We start from the raw sequence: 16,973 nt of genomic DNA, 5'->3' as shown, positions 1-16,973 counted from the left end.
CAAAGGACCTTAAAGTGTTCTGAACTGGGGAGACCCAAGAGATCAATTACTTCCCTTGTACCATTTTAACAGGAAAACAATCTTAGGCTGCCACCTCTCACTGAACATTAGAGAGCAGAGACTTAGCCATTGGCCAACCCCAATGGCTAACCCCTGAAAGCCTGTATTGGGTATTCTATGGTGTTCTCACATCTGGTAGGCTTTTTGCCAGTCTTGGTAGGTGAGGGATTTGCATGACCAGCTGTCCTGCATTTATTTTCCTGTCATCCTCAGTCCTTCACCTCCCATCACCACACACACACTCTCTCTCTCTCTCTCTCTCTCTCTCTCTCTCTCTCTCTCTCTCTCTCTCTCTCTCTCTCCCTCCCTCCCTCCCTCCCTCCCTCCCTCCCTCCCCACATCTGCTGCAGGACCACTGAGACCTGACCGAGCCTTCAGTGAGCCCTACGGGAGTGCCATTTCAGCTCATGATGTGGAGGAACTTGCATGGTTTGGGGTTTTCTTCACCTGGAGCTTAAGGAGAGGCAAACGAGCCCAGCGTCATTCTCGAGAGTGGCTCAGGCAGGGAGGCGTGAAGATAATGGTCCCGGGTCGGGAGACGCGCAAGGCGTCTGCACTCGTTAATGGACTGAATCCATATCTGAAGGAGCTTTGTGTGGCACTGCAAACCCAGACATTATCTTCACACGCCTTCCTTCATCTGTCTCTGTTTGACTATTGTTTTAAGTTACCCATTGGAGGTTGTGACATGCACTGACAAGTTCTGTCTATGTAAGAGCACAAACCTTTTTCTCCAACTTTGCTCGGTTCGCTGTTTTGTCACTCTAAAATGACAGTGTCTCATCAATATAACGCCACTCCTGCCACAAAGGGAATTGAGGCAGCACAGGAAGGAAAAGTGGGACACATTGGCTTTTAATCGCTCATGCTGCTGCTGCCATTTGCGCGACTTCTTTCGGAGCAGTGGACAGCAGAGGAAATTTTGCCACAGAACTTCCCTCCTCATTCTGCTGACAAAACAAATCTGGACTATGAAGTTTTAACAAAGTTGTGATGAGTGCACGGGAACCCTAAGACCCATGAAAGAGGGAATATTCAGCCTCAAGCAGAATGCTTGGGCAAAAGAAATGCGTACGTTCCCCAAAACTATGTTTCCTGCCATATTTGTACAGAAGCCGTTCTAGAAAAAGGGACATTAAAAAAGACAGATAGGACACGTTGTGTCGCGCTGATCCATTCCCCTTTTGTTACGAAGTGACAGCTCGGTATTTTCAAATGTAGTGTCATGAGCCTTAGATCCTGTTTCATGGATAAACTGGGCCTAAGTATCAGAACTATAAAAGAAATTAACCTGATTGAATGCACGTTTTGAAAAGTGGCTGGTAGAAGACTTTGAAGTTGCAGCTGAGCGTTGGGCTGCTCGAGCAGGAACAGTGAATCCCGTAAGCTGCAGTACTATCTCTGAAGTCCAGACTGGCTTTGCTTTAATCAGGCCTGCGTGCTCACTGTGTTTTATCCAGCCGAGGCTCGTGGGTTTGCCATCCGCTCGTAAACAAGCGGAGCCGGGGCTCACGGATGGCCGCCATATCACGTAGCAGGAAAGAATGAGAGAGAAAGAAGGACAGAGAGAGAGAGAGAGCAGTATAAAAGAAGAGGGAGGGGAGAGAGAGCGAGGGTGTTGAGATAAAGAGAGAGCCGTAGAGAAAGATCTCCTAAGAAATACAAGATAGAGGGTAGAGAGACACTTGTAAAGATAGATTGAAAGCATTTGTGAATGAAAGAAGTATATATCACCCTGTAATTAAAGTGTATAATAAGACTGAGCTCAGGGGACGGATGGAGAGGTTGCTTTAGACAGTATGTGACCGGATTTGGAGAGCTGGGCAGCAGAACAGTTAGCATCCACACAAGGGAAGTCGGTCAGAGAGCGAGAGAGACAGACAGGTCCAAGGAGAGCCGTGGAGCGCGAAGGAAAGGCAAGACACCACCTTCTTCTACTTTTGCAACTGCAGGGTGAAACGGGAATCCGCTGGAATAGGGATGGACGCACAGGAGCCGACAGAGGCGCCACTGCAAGGGAAGAGAAGAGCAGGCTGGCAGGATGGACTTGTGTAGCAGGAAGGACTCAGTGGCCCCCGGGTTTAGAGGAAGGGGTTTGCCTGCCGCCCGCTGCATATTTCCCGGGCTAAAGAGGTGTAGGACTGGCCCTGCAGAGTGTGTGAGGACTTCATTATCGCAGGCTGTACAGTTAATGACTTGACATTAAACCAGGATCAATGGAAAGAGGTCTGAGAAGGTGCACTTAATGGAAAGAGATTACTTCCCTACGGTTACAGTACCCCTCGCCACCTGCATGTCCGTCTCCAGCGGGAAACCGCGGCTTTGCCTGCTGCACTCCTAATCCTGATCTCAGAACAGTTTCTAGGCTCAGCGCGTGAGTCATTACACCTATATGTGCTCACGCTACTGTCTGCAAAAAGCGCCCTGAAGTCAATGCATTCTAAGCGTATGAATGTGGGTATATGTGATTAAAGGTGTCCAAGGTTGGGCCTGTGAAAGGGAACCACGAGCGCTCCGGGCCACGTGGGCATATACATGGCGGACGTCTGTGTGTGGGCTGTTTGCGGCTGCGGTGATTGCTACCTGGGCAGTGTGTGGGTCAAAGTGGCGGTGGAGAGGTTTCCTCCCTGCGGGTCGCCCGTCAGCACGGATCTGCTCTGTAAGAGCAGTAATGGCGGCACAGGCCGGTCTGTTAGTCGGCTCCTCCACTCTGGTCTCTAATCAGCTGCTATTGTGTTTTCCTGCCTTGCTTCAACCAAAAATGATGCTCTTATAACTCAGTAGGTCAAAGCACTCACCGCTCTGTGTGTGTGTGCGTGCGTGCATGCATGCTTTTCTTACAGGATTTTTCAGGACTTTTTAGGCATGCGATAAAAAAAGCCTCTTAAATCATTGATCTCTTCCAAATCTGGGCCACAAGAGTGGTTAGTATGTGGGACGGGTGCTGCTCGCATGCACACGTGTGAGGCAAGAGTTCTTTGTTCGCGGCGGCTCCAGGGTTTCTTGAAGGATGCCAGCAGAAAGGCGTGTGAGCCGCGTGAGCCGTGTCGGCACCACGATCAGGAGGAGGACAGCGGGGCACACAGGCAAGCCCTGGGCGAGAGACGCGCGCGTTCACCCCCTAAATCATTCATCACAAAAAAGCTTTTCCCCACAGCTCACGCGGCGAGCGCCCTCAGCCTCCAGAATTACAACCTGAGCTCTACTTGATGATTCGCCATAGTGGACCTGTATTGGATGATCGCCTAGGACTGCTCGGGCTTTAAATTTGGATCAGATGCAGTAGAAGGATTAGCCGTATTTCGAACACGCCCCGAGCATAGCACCCGGCATTCAAATCCGCCGCCGCCGTCGACTGGGATCGAACTGAAGCGATTACAGGGAGGGAGACGAACTGGTGGCAGCACTGAATTACAGATATTCTCCGGAGATTCTTGTAATTAACGAATGAGGCACTTGGTGTTCTGCCACAGCCCGCACAGTGAAGTTTTAATGTGCAACAGCTTGTTAAAGAAGGATTCACAGTTATTACAAATCAGGCAAACTGAAAGGACAGGTGTGAGTAACAGGTCTTTTCTGTAGTGGCTGAATCAGGGCCAGAGTGTATTAAAGCTCCTTCATTGCACTTGACAACATGTTGAACCTGCTGGACACAATCCACTGGAATATTATTCGCAAGGACCAGGCGAATCTGCAAAGATATGTGGCTTGTTCCATACAAAAGGGCGAATATGGAGCCGTTCCTGTGGGGCCTGTAATGGACAGCCCATAAGTCCGAGCAGTACCTGGCCCTGGCTGAAGGAGGAAGTGCTTGGGACAGACTGCTCCCGGTGTGTCTGCACACCTTGCCTCTACTTTCCAACTGCCAGACTACAGTCCCAACAAACATCAAAAACATGACCTGCATGCAGTTAAACAGAACTGACATATTCCTCACATTTAAATGAAAAACACAAGTATTAAACATCTCAGGGCTCGTTGGCTGTCAGCCGCCGTCTCTGACCCCAGTCCCTGCCTCGCCCCGTAAATCCTCCTCCAGTAGCAAACTGGATTTGTTTGTGTGCACTGCCCCTCTTCAGACATCTCTCTGTATTCTTAACATGCTCCCAGTGGCTGTGGCCTGCTTAGTCTGGCTGGTTTTAACTCCTCTGCTGCTGTCACTTTTTCAGAATCCACCCCTTCTTTGTGTGTGTGTGTGTGTGTGTGTGTGTGTTTGGGTGTGTTTTCGGGGGATGCATTTGTGGCGCGAGCCCCATCAGCGGAGGTTGGGAGTGACGCGTGTGCACCAGGCGCTTATGAGGCGATCAGTTGTCACCTTATTGGCTTTTCCTCCATGTGCTGCACACCCACCGCCCTCAAACACGCTAGTGAGCCTCAAAACCTGCATTTTAATCAATTCCATTGGCTTAGCGGACACATTAGTCTACCTTGCCAGAGGCGCTCGTTGTCAAACAGCGGTAACAAGACGAGAAGGGACAAACAACTTAGTCAGTAATGAAAGACCCAATCCACTTAGGCTGGACACAGCGCTTGGCAGGGGGACAGGTTCCCAACCGGTGCCTGGCCACTGCTCCCTGTATTCATGCCTGCGGTATGGGTGGTCCGGTGAGGGATGGTTCAGGTGTGATTGGGACCGGCTGGTAGAAGGGCCCAAACCACGTCACACTCCACGTTATCACATCTGCCACATGCTCCGCTTCCAATGATACAAGTTTCAATACCTTGCCCACGTGCAAGGACCTTTTCGGGCCATTCTCAGCACCAGCGTTTTGGGCATGCGATTCGTACATCCCTTTCTGTTCTCCATCTTACAGCATAAGCATCAGCTCTCGCTGCCTTTTGGAATAATATGACATCGTTTGGCCTGATCAGAAAATAATGATGAGTGTTCACACGAATGTGTGGTTCGCACAGCACTAGACAAGACATATGCTACTAAGTTATTAACAGAGTAGTGGCAGAAAAGTGAGAAAGGTTTTCAGAGCGCATGCTTTGGCTCAGAGCCAACAGCCAGCCTGTCACAGCTTATTACCAGCGATATCGATGCAAGATAGCAAGAGAGAGCAAGAAGATTCACACGAACCACTAAACACAGTATACATTTGCTTCCATTTCAGACGTTTACTGTACCTCTACCACTTCCAGCGTGTTTACTTTCCCTCCGTGATGTCTGCCTTTAACTAAGAATAACGGTTGCTTACTGTCCCAATAGAGGTGTTAAGGATACATCTAGGTGAATTAAAATAAACGATGACAAACTCGCCAGAACTCAGTGGTGAGCTGAGCCCCATATTCAGCCTCACACGCTGGTAAATGAAATAAGACGTAAACATAGCTAGTTCCCTTTAGCAGTTACATCTATAGTCTCTCTTCCCAGGAGCCTTTGTTGATTTTTTCGTGCGCAGGATATAGCACGGCACTCATGTCTCCCTTCGGCAAATCACTACTGACCACGAGGAGTTGAAACAAAGGTGAGACACTGTAGCTGATATGCTGTCTCGCGCACCAGGTAAATACACCATCACTGCAGGACTCCACCGGCTTGTGTCAGGGATGACTCCGATGGCTCCAAATTACCGCTGTCGTCAGGTTTTTAGGAGATCTACATCTGCTGCTCGCGTGTTTGAAGAAATCAAACCTAACTTGGATCCTAAATGGGGAAATGGGGAAAAAAGCAGACAGGAGATGGTGTCACCACCAAGTGCTCCGTGCCAATGCTGATCAGGCTGACTGGGGTTTTTTGGATCGATGTCCCTCTTTGGTGGCTGTGAGAAGCTGTTGGATAATCGGTCAATATTGTAACTAAATGTACAGAGTACACTAAGTGCCGAATGGGGTGTCTGCAGGCATGGCAGGCTATAGAAGAGACGTTCAGATTACTGATTCGCGGAGAAGAGGCCAGGTTTAGCGCTGAAGTGATGGGGCAGAGGACGAGCATGACTGGCCCTGAGGCAGCGTGGCCTCGCGTTGTGTCCAGCTCTGGGTGTACCTGCATCGTCGTCATGACGTTTAATCGGCATCTCCTCGCTCAGCATTTGTCTTGTGTGCACTGTGGGATCAGAAGTTCACATATTGGGTTGATTTTTGTTCAGCTCATAATAAGCGTGCTTGATAATGCATGTTTGTTTTTCATAAAAGCTTTGGGTGGAAACGAGCCATTTCTTTACTCTCCTTATAATGTAAATATTGATTCAGCAAAGAATTCTTCAGACTGATATTTACTTAAATTTACTAAGATTACATTACTAGGCCTGCTATGTTTACAGATATTTCCTAAGCTCTAGCTAAAATTCTTCAGATCAGCTCAAGGCATGTCAGACTGACAATATTCCAACAACCTGTTGATGCAAACACAAGTCAGATTAATCAAGGCTGTGTGTGTGTGTGTGTGTGTGTGTGTACATCATTGTGACCACCTCGTAATTGAAGGCATGTTATTTAGGGGCCACATAAGTGACGCATCATACACTAGCACGCTTATCTGGGTCCTTAGAGAGACACAGGAAATTGAGTTTGTCCAGTGTAATGGTGGACAGAGCCATGCCGAGAGACAGAAGGACCGCTTCTCTCCTATTAGCAACGATGTGTTATTCATGAGGGCAAATTTAGTGTGAACTATGCTTCATTGATATTCAGCAGACTGACTTTCCACTGTCTGTCTGGGGACCAATGCCACTCTATTTTATGCCTTTATTTAGTTATTTTGCACTTGCTGACTGCAAAGCATGAAAAGGCCCAGTGGCCTCGGGGTCAGCGGGGCAAACGTCAGGCCCATGGACAGGCTGTTTAATCATCCTCCCTGTAACGAGCTCTCCACTGCATTCGTCATAGGCAGACAGATAAGGGGAAAGGTGGGGCGGAAGAGGGAGGGAGTGGGGTGGGAATGACACCTTCACTGTTCCTTTGGCAAAAATCCATCTTTTTTTTCGAGAATTCAAATCAGCATTATTGGCACTGAAGGGCTTGGGGGGGGGGCTGTCTTGGGGATGCTATGACGCGGTCCCGAGCCACCTCGGTGATTCCAGTCAATGACAGGTTCCGCGTGTGAGCAAACAATATGATAATACACCTCCGCATTTTCCATTTTTGTCTCATAGCAGCCCACTACCCTCATGTCCCCTCTCCCTGATTTATCACCGTTAGCTGTAACCAGGTGTCTGCCCGATGCATTTTGGCATGCCGTTAAATATATCTCCTTTCACCAGCTCTGGCTCCCCCTGGCCCTGCTAACGCCCGGAGATGCAGAGGGGTGTAAATTGCAGCAGGAGCACTGGGCTCCAGGGGCCTTGTGGTGGACAGGTGTGAAGCAGCAGGCCTCTGGAGGTAGTTTTCCCCTCCAGGGCGGAGCGGATGGAGAAGGAGAGTGTCTGTCACTCAGTCGCCGCACCACAGCCAAACCCAGCCAGCAGCTCCCACTTAAAGCAGGTGATGGGTTAGTGAGAGAGAAAACTGGAGCAGTTCTGACAAAGGTTAGCAAATAGGGTAAGACTGTGTGCTGGGTGTTTATCTATCCATCAGTGCTATCTAGCGCTGATCCCATCTACAAGTGAGAAAGTAGAACCTAATTTGATTAAAGACACCCATGCAGCAAAAACAAACAGTGGCACGCTAGAGCTAGAGGGAGATTCTCGCATCGAGTTAAAGGACAGGCACGCATTTGGATCTGTTAATAAAAACACGTGTACAAAAGGCAGAATGAGGAGTGCAGCAAGAGAACTGCGACGTGAGTTGACCAATGCGAGGTGAGCTCGGCAGATGTCAGGAGGATGAGGGAACTCGCACAGCACTGTGTCACGTTGCCAGGCCATGCTGAATTGACCTTCACCCAAGACTCATCTTCCCACGGTCCATCCAGCATGTATTTTCCTTCCATTCAGAACTGGCGTCATGCTCAGCACACGATCAGCACACGATCAACTCGAATGGCAGAATGGAAGACATCAAGATGTTCTCACGTGTGGGAAAGACATGAAGGAAGAGGAAAAGCCATGAGATCAGTTTACATCGTACATGACCAAGCTTTTTTAGACATAGTGTTTCTCCTAACTCTTGCTGGAATTAGAAGTCTCAGTGCTGTTTGTTTATGGCTCCACAATGCCACAGTGCTGTTTGCTTTATTATTCCACACTCGCCTGGTAGAATTTGCGTGCAAGCCAGCATCGTACTGCAGCCTGATTGAGCGCAGAGATAGTGGTGGTCTCCCCATAAAGGAGGTGTGTTAGTTTTTCCTGTGCTCTGTGGGATGGATCCTTTTCTGCTCCGTGCTTCCATTCCCATTTATGACATCCAGCTAGGAGCCATTAGACTACCTGTTTACAGAGATCTCAGAGGATTTGTGGAAAATGCCCATCTTACCTCCACAGTGTTTACCAGCCATGCACTGCTCCCTGGCCAACTGTAGATAGAAGCCTGTGGTTTGGGTGTTGGGGTGGAGGAGTGGAGGAATGGCAGAGAGGAAGGGCATGTTTCTTTGTGGAGCAGTGTTTGGACAAACAGGATTACATGGGCACTCTAGGAGCGAGGCTCCTGCACGCACACACAGCTCAAGAGCTGTCATCAAGCGCCCAGGGAATTATCATTAAAGGTCAACACAGTCTGCGTGTGAATGTCACAGCTTAGCCACATCTGGGCGAGAAAAAAAATGTTCCAATAAATATCTGCTTGTCTCCTCGTAAGCATGTAATTCCCTACTCTTGCTTTTCACATGCAGAAACCTGAAGGATTAGAGTGATGCTATGAGGTAGCGAACAAATCGATTTTGAGTGAATGACAGGGATGAAGTTTAGAATAACATTTCTGGAGAAAAAGGAAGAAACTTCTTGACAAGCAAGTCTCATATGATGTAAAAATAGCTCCTTTTATATCCTTTTTAAAAACCTGTCGGATAAGCATTGCAAAATAGCTTCAAGCATGGCAAAAACCAGTAGGAAAACAGTAGGGAACAGTAGGCCCTTTAGGCTTAAATTAGCTTTAACTAAGCATCTGTAAGGCCATTTAGAGGCTCTAAGTTCTTAGGTTACAGCAGAAGACAAATCTGATAGACATTCATAGCAGGTGGCCTGTAAAATAAGTGAAAGTGAAATACCACGCATCTAGCTTACTGTCTTATGGTTCTGTTGGTCAATAGCAGTTATTTCCCAGCACATAGCTTCTGACAGATTTGGAATAGCTCATTTTACTCCTCATTTGTCACCCAGGCCTGCACACAGCAGAGGACTGCGGTGTACACACTGTTAACAAGCATCCCAAAGGCACACATCACCATGGTCAAATGATCATCTGTATCTACCAACAGGTTTGCTGCTCATTTGAGCTATTCATCATCATTTAGCTTTCTAGCATTAATACCCTGGACAGACTATTCGCTGCCCCCTGCTGTATATCTTTCTTTGGCCAACTACTTAGCGTTTCCTATAGCCCCGTGTCAACTGTGGTGCATATGCTGAGCCCCTCTGCTGGTCAGACCCTGTCGCCGTTTTCATTTTATGCTATAGTATTCTTTTCTAAAATAATGTTTAACCATTACTCATTATGTATAAATGTATGTGCCTGTGCTTTCTTTTCCTCTATACACACACACACACGTACACACGTACACACACACACACACACACACACACACACACACACACACACACACACACACACACACACACACACACTCTCACCGGCCACTTTATTAGGTACACCTTCCTCATATGCCTGTACCGGGTTGGTCCCCCTTTTGCTTTGGAACAGCCTTAATTCTTCATGGCATAGATACAACAAGATTCCAACACATATACTTTGGTCCATATTGAGATGTTCGTATCAGAGTTTCTGCAGATTTGCCACCTGCACATCCATGATGAGAATCTCACATTCCACCACATCCAAAAGGCGATCTATTAGATTGAGATCTGGTGACTGTGGAGGCCAGTGGACTCATTGTCATGTGCAAGAAACCAGTTTGAGATGATTTGGGCTTTGTGACATGGCACGTTATCCTGCTGGAAGTAGCCATCAGAAGATGTATACACTGTGGTCATAAAGGGATGGACGTGGTCAGCAGCAATACTCAACTAGGCTGTGGTGTTTGAATGATGCTCGACTGAGGGGCCCAATTTTAGGGCCCATAGTGTGTCAAGAAAATATCCTCCTCACCATTACACCACCACCACCAACCTGACCCGTTGACACAAGGCAGGATGGATCCTTGTTTTCATGTTGTTTATGCCAAACTCTCACCCTACCATTTGAATGTCGCAGCAGAAATCGAGACCAGGCAATGTTTTTCCGTTCTATTGACCCATTTTGGTGAGCCCATGAAAACTGTCGCCTCAGTTGCCTGCTCTTAGCTGACAGGAGTGGCATCTGCTGTGGTCTTCTGCTGCTGCAGCCCATCTGCTTCCAGGTTCGACGTGTCGTGCATTGAGAGACGCTCTTCTGCATACCTCTGTTGTAATGAGTGGTTAATTGATTTACTGTTGCCTTTCTATCAGCTTGAATCAGCCTGGCCCTTCTCCTCTGACCTCTGGCATCAACAATGCATTTTCACAGAATGAACTGCTGCTCACTGGATATTTTCTTTTTCAGACTATCCTCTGTAAACGCTAGAGATGGTTGGGTGTGAAAATCCAAGCAGATCATCAGTTTCCAAATACTCAGACCAGCCCGTCTAGTACATATCCAAGCCATGTTCAGTGTCACTTAAATCACCCTTCTACCCCGTTCTGATGCTCGAGTTGAACTTCAGCAGGTCGTCATGTCTAAATGCACCAAGTTGCTGCCATGTGCCGATTAGATATTTGTGTTAACAGGAGTGCCTAATATTTGTGTGTGTGTGCATCTGTCTGTCTGCAGGCTGTGGGCTCGAGTTCCTACTGGTGCTCTGGGGGTTGGAGCTGTCCTGGTCCTGCCCACGCCACTGCATCTGCTACTCAGCCCCCAGCACCGTCAGCTGCCAGGCCCACAATTTCCTGTCCGTCCCCGAGGGTATTCCACCACACAGCGAGCGCATCTTCCTCCAGAACAACAAGATCCACCGGCTACTGCGGGGCCACTTCAGCTCCACCACAGTCACGCTGTGGATCTACTCCAACAACATCACCTACATCGAACCCTCCACCTTTCAAGGCTTCACACTACTGGAGGAACTGGACCTGGGAGACAACCGATACCTGCGCAGCTTGTCCCCGGAGACCTTCCATGGGCTCGGACGGCTCCACGCCCTGCACCTGTACCGCTGTGGCTTGAATGAACTGCCTAACAACATCTTCCAGGGCCTTCGCAATCTGCAGTACTTGTATCTGCAAGTAAGGTTATCTTTCAATTACAGTGCGAGATAGATGTATGTGTGTGACTCTGTTATATATATATATATATATATATATATATATGTGTGTGTGTGTGTGTGTGTGTAGTGTATGTATGTACTTTATGTACTGTATGTATGTTCCTCTGTGTCTCTGAAGGACAACCACTTGGAGTACCTGCAGGATGACATCTTTGTGGACCTACACAACCTGAGCCACCTGTTTCTTCATGGCAACCGCTTGTGGAGCCTCCACCAGAACACCTTCCGGGGTCTGCGTGCTCTGGACAGACTGCTGCTGCACCACAACCAGCTGCAGTGGGTGGACCGCCTGGCCTTTCACGACCTAAAGCGCCTCACCACTCTCTACCTGTTCAACAACTCCCTGGTGGAGCTGGCCGGCGAGTGCCTAGCCACACTGGGCGCTTTGGAGTACCTGCGCCTCAACGACAACCCGTGGGAGTGCGACTGCAAGGCCCTGTCCCTGTGGGACTGGCTCAAACGCTTCCGTGGCTCCACGTCCTCTGTGGGTTGTGTGGCACCACCCGAACTGGCCGGCAAGGACCTGAAACAGGTGAAGAAAGAGGACTTCCCCAACTGCTCAGGGTCCGAGTCCCTGCACCAGAGCAGGGCCAAGTCGTGGCCTGGGACAGACAAGGTGTCACTGAAGCAAGAGCCCCAACCCGCTCAGCCTCCACCGGCTCAGCCGCACCACCCCCACATCGCTGAGCAGTTCTCACCTGTGCCCCTGCCCCAACCACCCCCTGCCATTAATGGGGCGCAGGAACCAGAGGCCACACCGGATGTCGTGACCCCGCAGAGGCCCGGCCGCTCACGGAACTGCACGCGTCAGCGGACCCGGAGCGGCAAAGCGAAAGAGCCCAATGAGGTGCACACGTCCAAGGAAATGGCCGACAAGGAATACTCTTCGCCCGATTTCACTGGGAAATATGACCCTACATCCCCCGACAGCTCAGTCACGCGGAGAAAGCACAAATGCACGCCCCGGACCTCTGTGCGTCCTCCCAGTGGGGTCCAGCAAGCCTCCAACAGGGGGAACCTGAGGAGGGCCCTCCTCCCGGTCTCCATTATGGTGGGACTTCTTGTGCTGCTAAGCACTGGATTGGTTCTACGCTGAAGCCTGTGCTGATACATTACAACCACATGTAAACAATGCAGTCCTCAGATCCACTCTAGCTCCAGACTCTCAAGGCCTCTTTACGTGTGTCCTTGTGTGTGTGTGTGTGTGTGTTTGTTTGTATGTGTGTGTATGTATGTGTGTGTGTGTGTGTGTGTGTGTGTGTGTGTGTGTGTGTTTGTTTGTATGTGTGTGTGTGTGTGTGTGTGTGTGTGTGTGTGTGTGTGTGTGGTTGATAATGTGTGTGAAATACTGTGTAGGGAGCTTTGCCATTTAGACCCTGAAATAGATACACATGACTGAACAACATCATATGCTAAAGACTCACAAGTTGGAGAGATTAGAAGGGTGGAGGATATTGGGATATTTAGAGAGAGTGAAAGGTGGAGGATATGGAGAGAGAGAGAGAGAGAGAGAGAGAGAGAGAGAGAGAGGAGTGGAGGATGTGAAGGGAGAGGGCAGAGGGATGTAAGTATGGAGGGGGAGGGCAGAAGGGTGGAGGATATGGAGGGGAAACAACTAAGAAAAAGTAGAGAACTGCAAAGTAAACATGCTTGCACTGCCACTGTTGACATTTCCATGTACTTTTGACTGGGTCACTGTCAGCTAGGTCACTAATATTTGTGATAGTTGACAAAAAAGGTATGTAAAAGGAACATGACATTACCTATTAAAAATGCTTAAGTAAGTACATGCTTAAGTCTTATTAACGTACTCAGATTATTTTTCTTTACATTTAAATTCTTATAATAAGTGGCCATATATTGATGTAAAAAGTGAAGTGTTGTTTGTACGTCCAGCCATTGAAAGCTTTTCTGCCATAGGTCATCCTTATCATCACCACTGTTCTTGGAATAGCATTTTTAATTAGATCATGTTTGTACCAAGTTTTTTCATGAAGGCAATATAAGGAATTCCTCCCATGAAAGGAATTTCCTAGTAAAATATTTGAATGTAGTCCTATACATAATCACCCAATCTTTTTACATTTCCAATAACTTACACAAATGTCAAAATCTTGTATTTGTTTGTAAGAGTAATGGTTTACAGTTTGCATTTTTGTGTAGGTTACATGTACAAAACTAATGTCATATTCTGTTACTCCCCAACACAGGTGAAAAATAAGACCGTCAGGCCTGAGAGACACCATGTATTAGTTTTTTTCAGTTTCAAAACTCAAATAGAGGAAACAAATATGAATCAATTTACTTAAAAAATGATCATCCTTCTCTTGGTTTTATGACATTAACATGTTGCCAAATATCTCCTTTTAAATATCTGTCGAGGTCTATCTGAAATGTCTTACTACCTATCACCTTGGGAGTAACTAATCAGGCTAGAGCCTGCTTAGACTGTTCCACAGTGAATCTATTCAAAACAGAACTCTCAACCTGACTGGCCTATACAAAAGCACACTGGCTGCTGTTGCGTGCACCTCTGTCCATACGATTTCAGCATTTCATTTCCCATGTTTTGTTTTGCTAATGTGAGTTAGTAAAAGGCTCGTTTGTCATTCACCCCTCTATGTTTGGATTTTTTTTTTGGAAAGCCCATTATAAGGCCTATGACAAAGAGCTGCTATTATTGTTTAGAGAAGCAACTGTGACTCATTTGCTTCAACAACTGTGTGTGTATGTTATGTGTGTGTATGTGTGCGTGTGTGGGTGTGTGTGTGTGTGTGAGTGAGAGAGAGAGAGAGAGAGAGAGAGAGAGAGAGAGAGAGAGAAAATGAGTGTGTGTGTGTGTCCAGGATAAAAAGCTATGAAAATCCTAAAAAAGTTGTATTCATTTATTGTCTTCTGTGTTTGTTTGATTTGGCTGGGCTGGGAACTAGAGATGACCTACTAACAAGGGCATGAAAACAGGAAGTGCCCTGAGGGGACAGGGGTCAAATTGAGGTGAACTCATTTTTACTTACAGCCCTCTGTCTGAACCCTCCATCAACAACACAGACACCCTCCACCCCTAGCGGCCTGTGAAATCAACTGTTCAATAACACCAGACAAGATAAGGAAAATACAAACAAAAAACAAAACAAAAACAAAAACAAAAACAATGCTCCTTCAAGTAACTTGTGATGAAGTATAACGATTTATTTTCAATTCACCATGGCCAAAAAAAAGACCTTTTGGAGGCTTATGACTGCTTGTTTGACTGCTGATTTCTAAACAATGCACGCTGGGGTGCAGGAGAAAGACAAACGCATCTGTTTGGGACAGAGAGACTGCTGTGGAGGGATATTCACTCACTGGTTAAAGGTCTGGGGAATTGACAGAAATTGTTGCTCCTGTACTGAGATGGTCGTTGTAAAAAAAAAAAAAAAAAAAAAAAAAAAAAAAAAAAAAAAGAGTAGACCTGTGAACTGTATCGTCAGCCGGCAGAGGGACTTGCGATAATAATCAGCACCGTGACAAAATCATGAATGAATGACCTTGGGGACAACAGGGTTTTTTCACCGCTCAAACAGAGGAGTGTGTTTCTTCTGAATTTTTCCTTTTGATTTTCTTTCGTTAACTGTTTTTTTTTTCTTATATGCTTTAGGCACCATTTTCAAAGGCACTGCACAACCCAAACTCCAGTGTCCTCTATCTCCCGTTTCTCGCCATCCCAGTTATTTGATGGTTTATCAAATTGTTCTCAGAAGACAATACAAAAAAGAAATTTATAAAGATATTAAAATCTATATCTTCTTATGTTAAAAATTGTTTGGCAGCATTTTATTGTAATACATTTAGACAGCAGGACACTTGATTAAATGGAGAAAGGGGAATACTGGAACCTTTTCTCCTTCCATTCTCCTTCCACAAGGATTCACCCTTGTAAGCAAGCTTGGCTTTTCCCTTCTTTGCCTCCCCGTCAGTCTGTGTTCTGCTCTCCATATCAGTCACTGCTGGCTCTCCACAAATGGAATTATCCCAGTATCTGTGCTGTGTGATTTTCACTTTTACACACACAAAAGAGATAGGGAGAGAGACTCTAGAGAGCCCTTGGAATATACGAAGAACTCAATAGCACTGCCACCCACAAAACTGGCCAAAAATACTATCATTGAAATGGGGAATTCTTGTTCATGAGCGATCCCCCAGCCCTGCCCCTAAAGAAAAACCTTCACATCCTCTCTCATGCTCCATCAACTTAAATGCAATTCTGTGTCCATCCTCTGCCGTAGTGAAAACTAGCTTTTTCCATAGTTTTGGAGGAACGAAATTACACATTAATGTGGGGATCAATTCCCATCATAGTTAGAAGGAGAGGGTAAGAGGAAATTGAATTTACACTTACCCATTTATAATCATAATAATAACCTTGGATACCTACAGGTTTGCCCCAACCTTCTCGTAAATATGCCTGGTGCGTCTCAGATGATTTATAGAAGCCCTATGTATGTGTTTTACATGTGCGCACAGCGCGCACACACACAAACACACACACACACACACACACACTAATTTTAGTAACCAAGTAGAAATCTCTTAGCTCTCTCTGTTTTCTCGTAAAGCCTCATGGAATCTTGCCACCCCATAAATGTTTCCATCACAGTGACATTTGGTCCACACAGAGGGGTACATATCTGCTTCCCCAAACACTCACACAATCATCCTTCTTAAGTGGGATTACTATAATCTGATAAATTGAAAGGGAAGGCTAGCATTGGCATAATAAGGCAATTTTCACTATAGCATGACGATTTAAGGTTTATACACAAAGGGTTAAGCATTATACATGAATGATTACATATAACAGAAAATTTAAGAAGAACTTCAGTGTGGTAACTTGATGAGACAAAGGGAATTTTCCAACAATACTGCCTATGCACTACGTACATGCCAAACACAAACCTGCTGTCTTGCTAAACAAAAGGAAGGGAGCAATAAGAATTAAATGTGTATAAAACCAGTCTTAGACTTTTCTGCTAAGATGCAGGTGATGGGCTGACGTGCACGACGCACGCACCGTGTGGCTGCTCAAAGCCTTGAGCTAAACAGCGCGCATGTCAGTGCTGACACCTCCTACAGGAAGGGAGCTCCTACGGGAGCAGGGCTCATCCATCGCCACACACTACTGGCATCCACACGTAAGGAAGGCGCTGGCATCTCAGCCCCTAAAAATACCCTCCACTGGAAGACTCTTCCATTTACCACATGCGAATGGACGGAGGTGGCGGGGATAACTGGGGGGGCAGGTTTCTGGACAGGAAGAGTGACTGAGAGCGAGCGAGATAGAAGCGAGGCTCTGGGAGACTGTGAGAGGAAAAGAGCAGACAGCGAACAGATGGCAGGCCGTGGGGAAGAACGGAGGAGGTTTCAGTGGACTCGCTAGGGCCCAGACAGCACCAAGCTGTCAGGGCTCCATGAGCCAGGGGAAAGGAGAAGAAGGTAAAGAGAGAGAGAGAGAGAGAGAGAGAGAGAGAGAGAGAGAGAGAGAGAGAGAGAGAGGGAGAGAAGTGGCTGAACATACAGTTTACATGGTTACATACCTTGG

At 47.1% G+C, this 16,973-nt stretch overlaps 1 protein-coding gene across 1 annotated transcript in view; it reads left to right on the top strand.

Annotated features, from left to right (window-relative positions):
• Positions 1-12,645, top strand: part of rtn4rl1b (reticulon 4 receptor-like 1b) — a 106,669-nt gene extending 94,024 nt beyond the window's left edge. The window contains exons 2-3 of the mRNA XM_026997665.2: positions 10,903-11,354; positions 11,514-12,645. Of these exons, the coding sequence (XP_026853466.2) occupies positions 10,903-11,354; positions 11,514-12,491 (1,430 nt within the window). The 3' untranslated portion in view covers positions 12,492-12,645. The remainder of the gene's footprint in view (positions 1-10,902; positions 11,355-11,513) is intronic.
• The last annotated feature ends 4,328 nt before the right edge of the window (positions 12,646-16,973 follow it).

This window comes from Electrophorus electricus, chromosome 15, assembly GCF_013358815.1.
Source record: "Electrophorus electricus isolate fEleEle1 chromosome 15, fEleEle1.pri, whole genome shotgun sequence".
Classification (NCBI taxonomy): domain Eukaryota; kingdom Metazoa; phylum Chordata; class Actinopteri; order Gymnotiformes; family Gymnotidae; genus Electrophorus; species Electrophorus electricus.
Note: the sequence above shows the minus strand (reverse complement) of the source record. Positions and strands in the feature narration are given on the sequence as shown.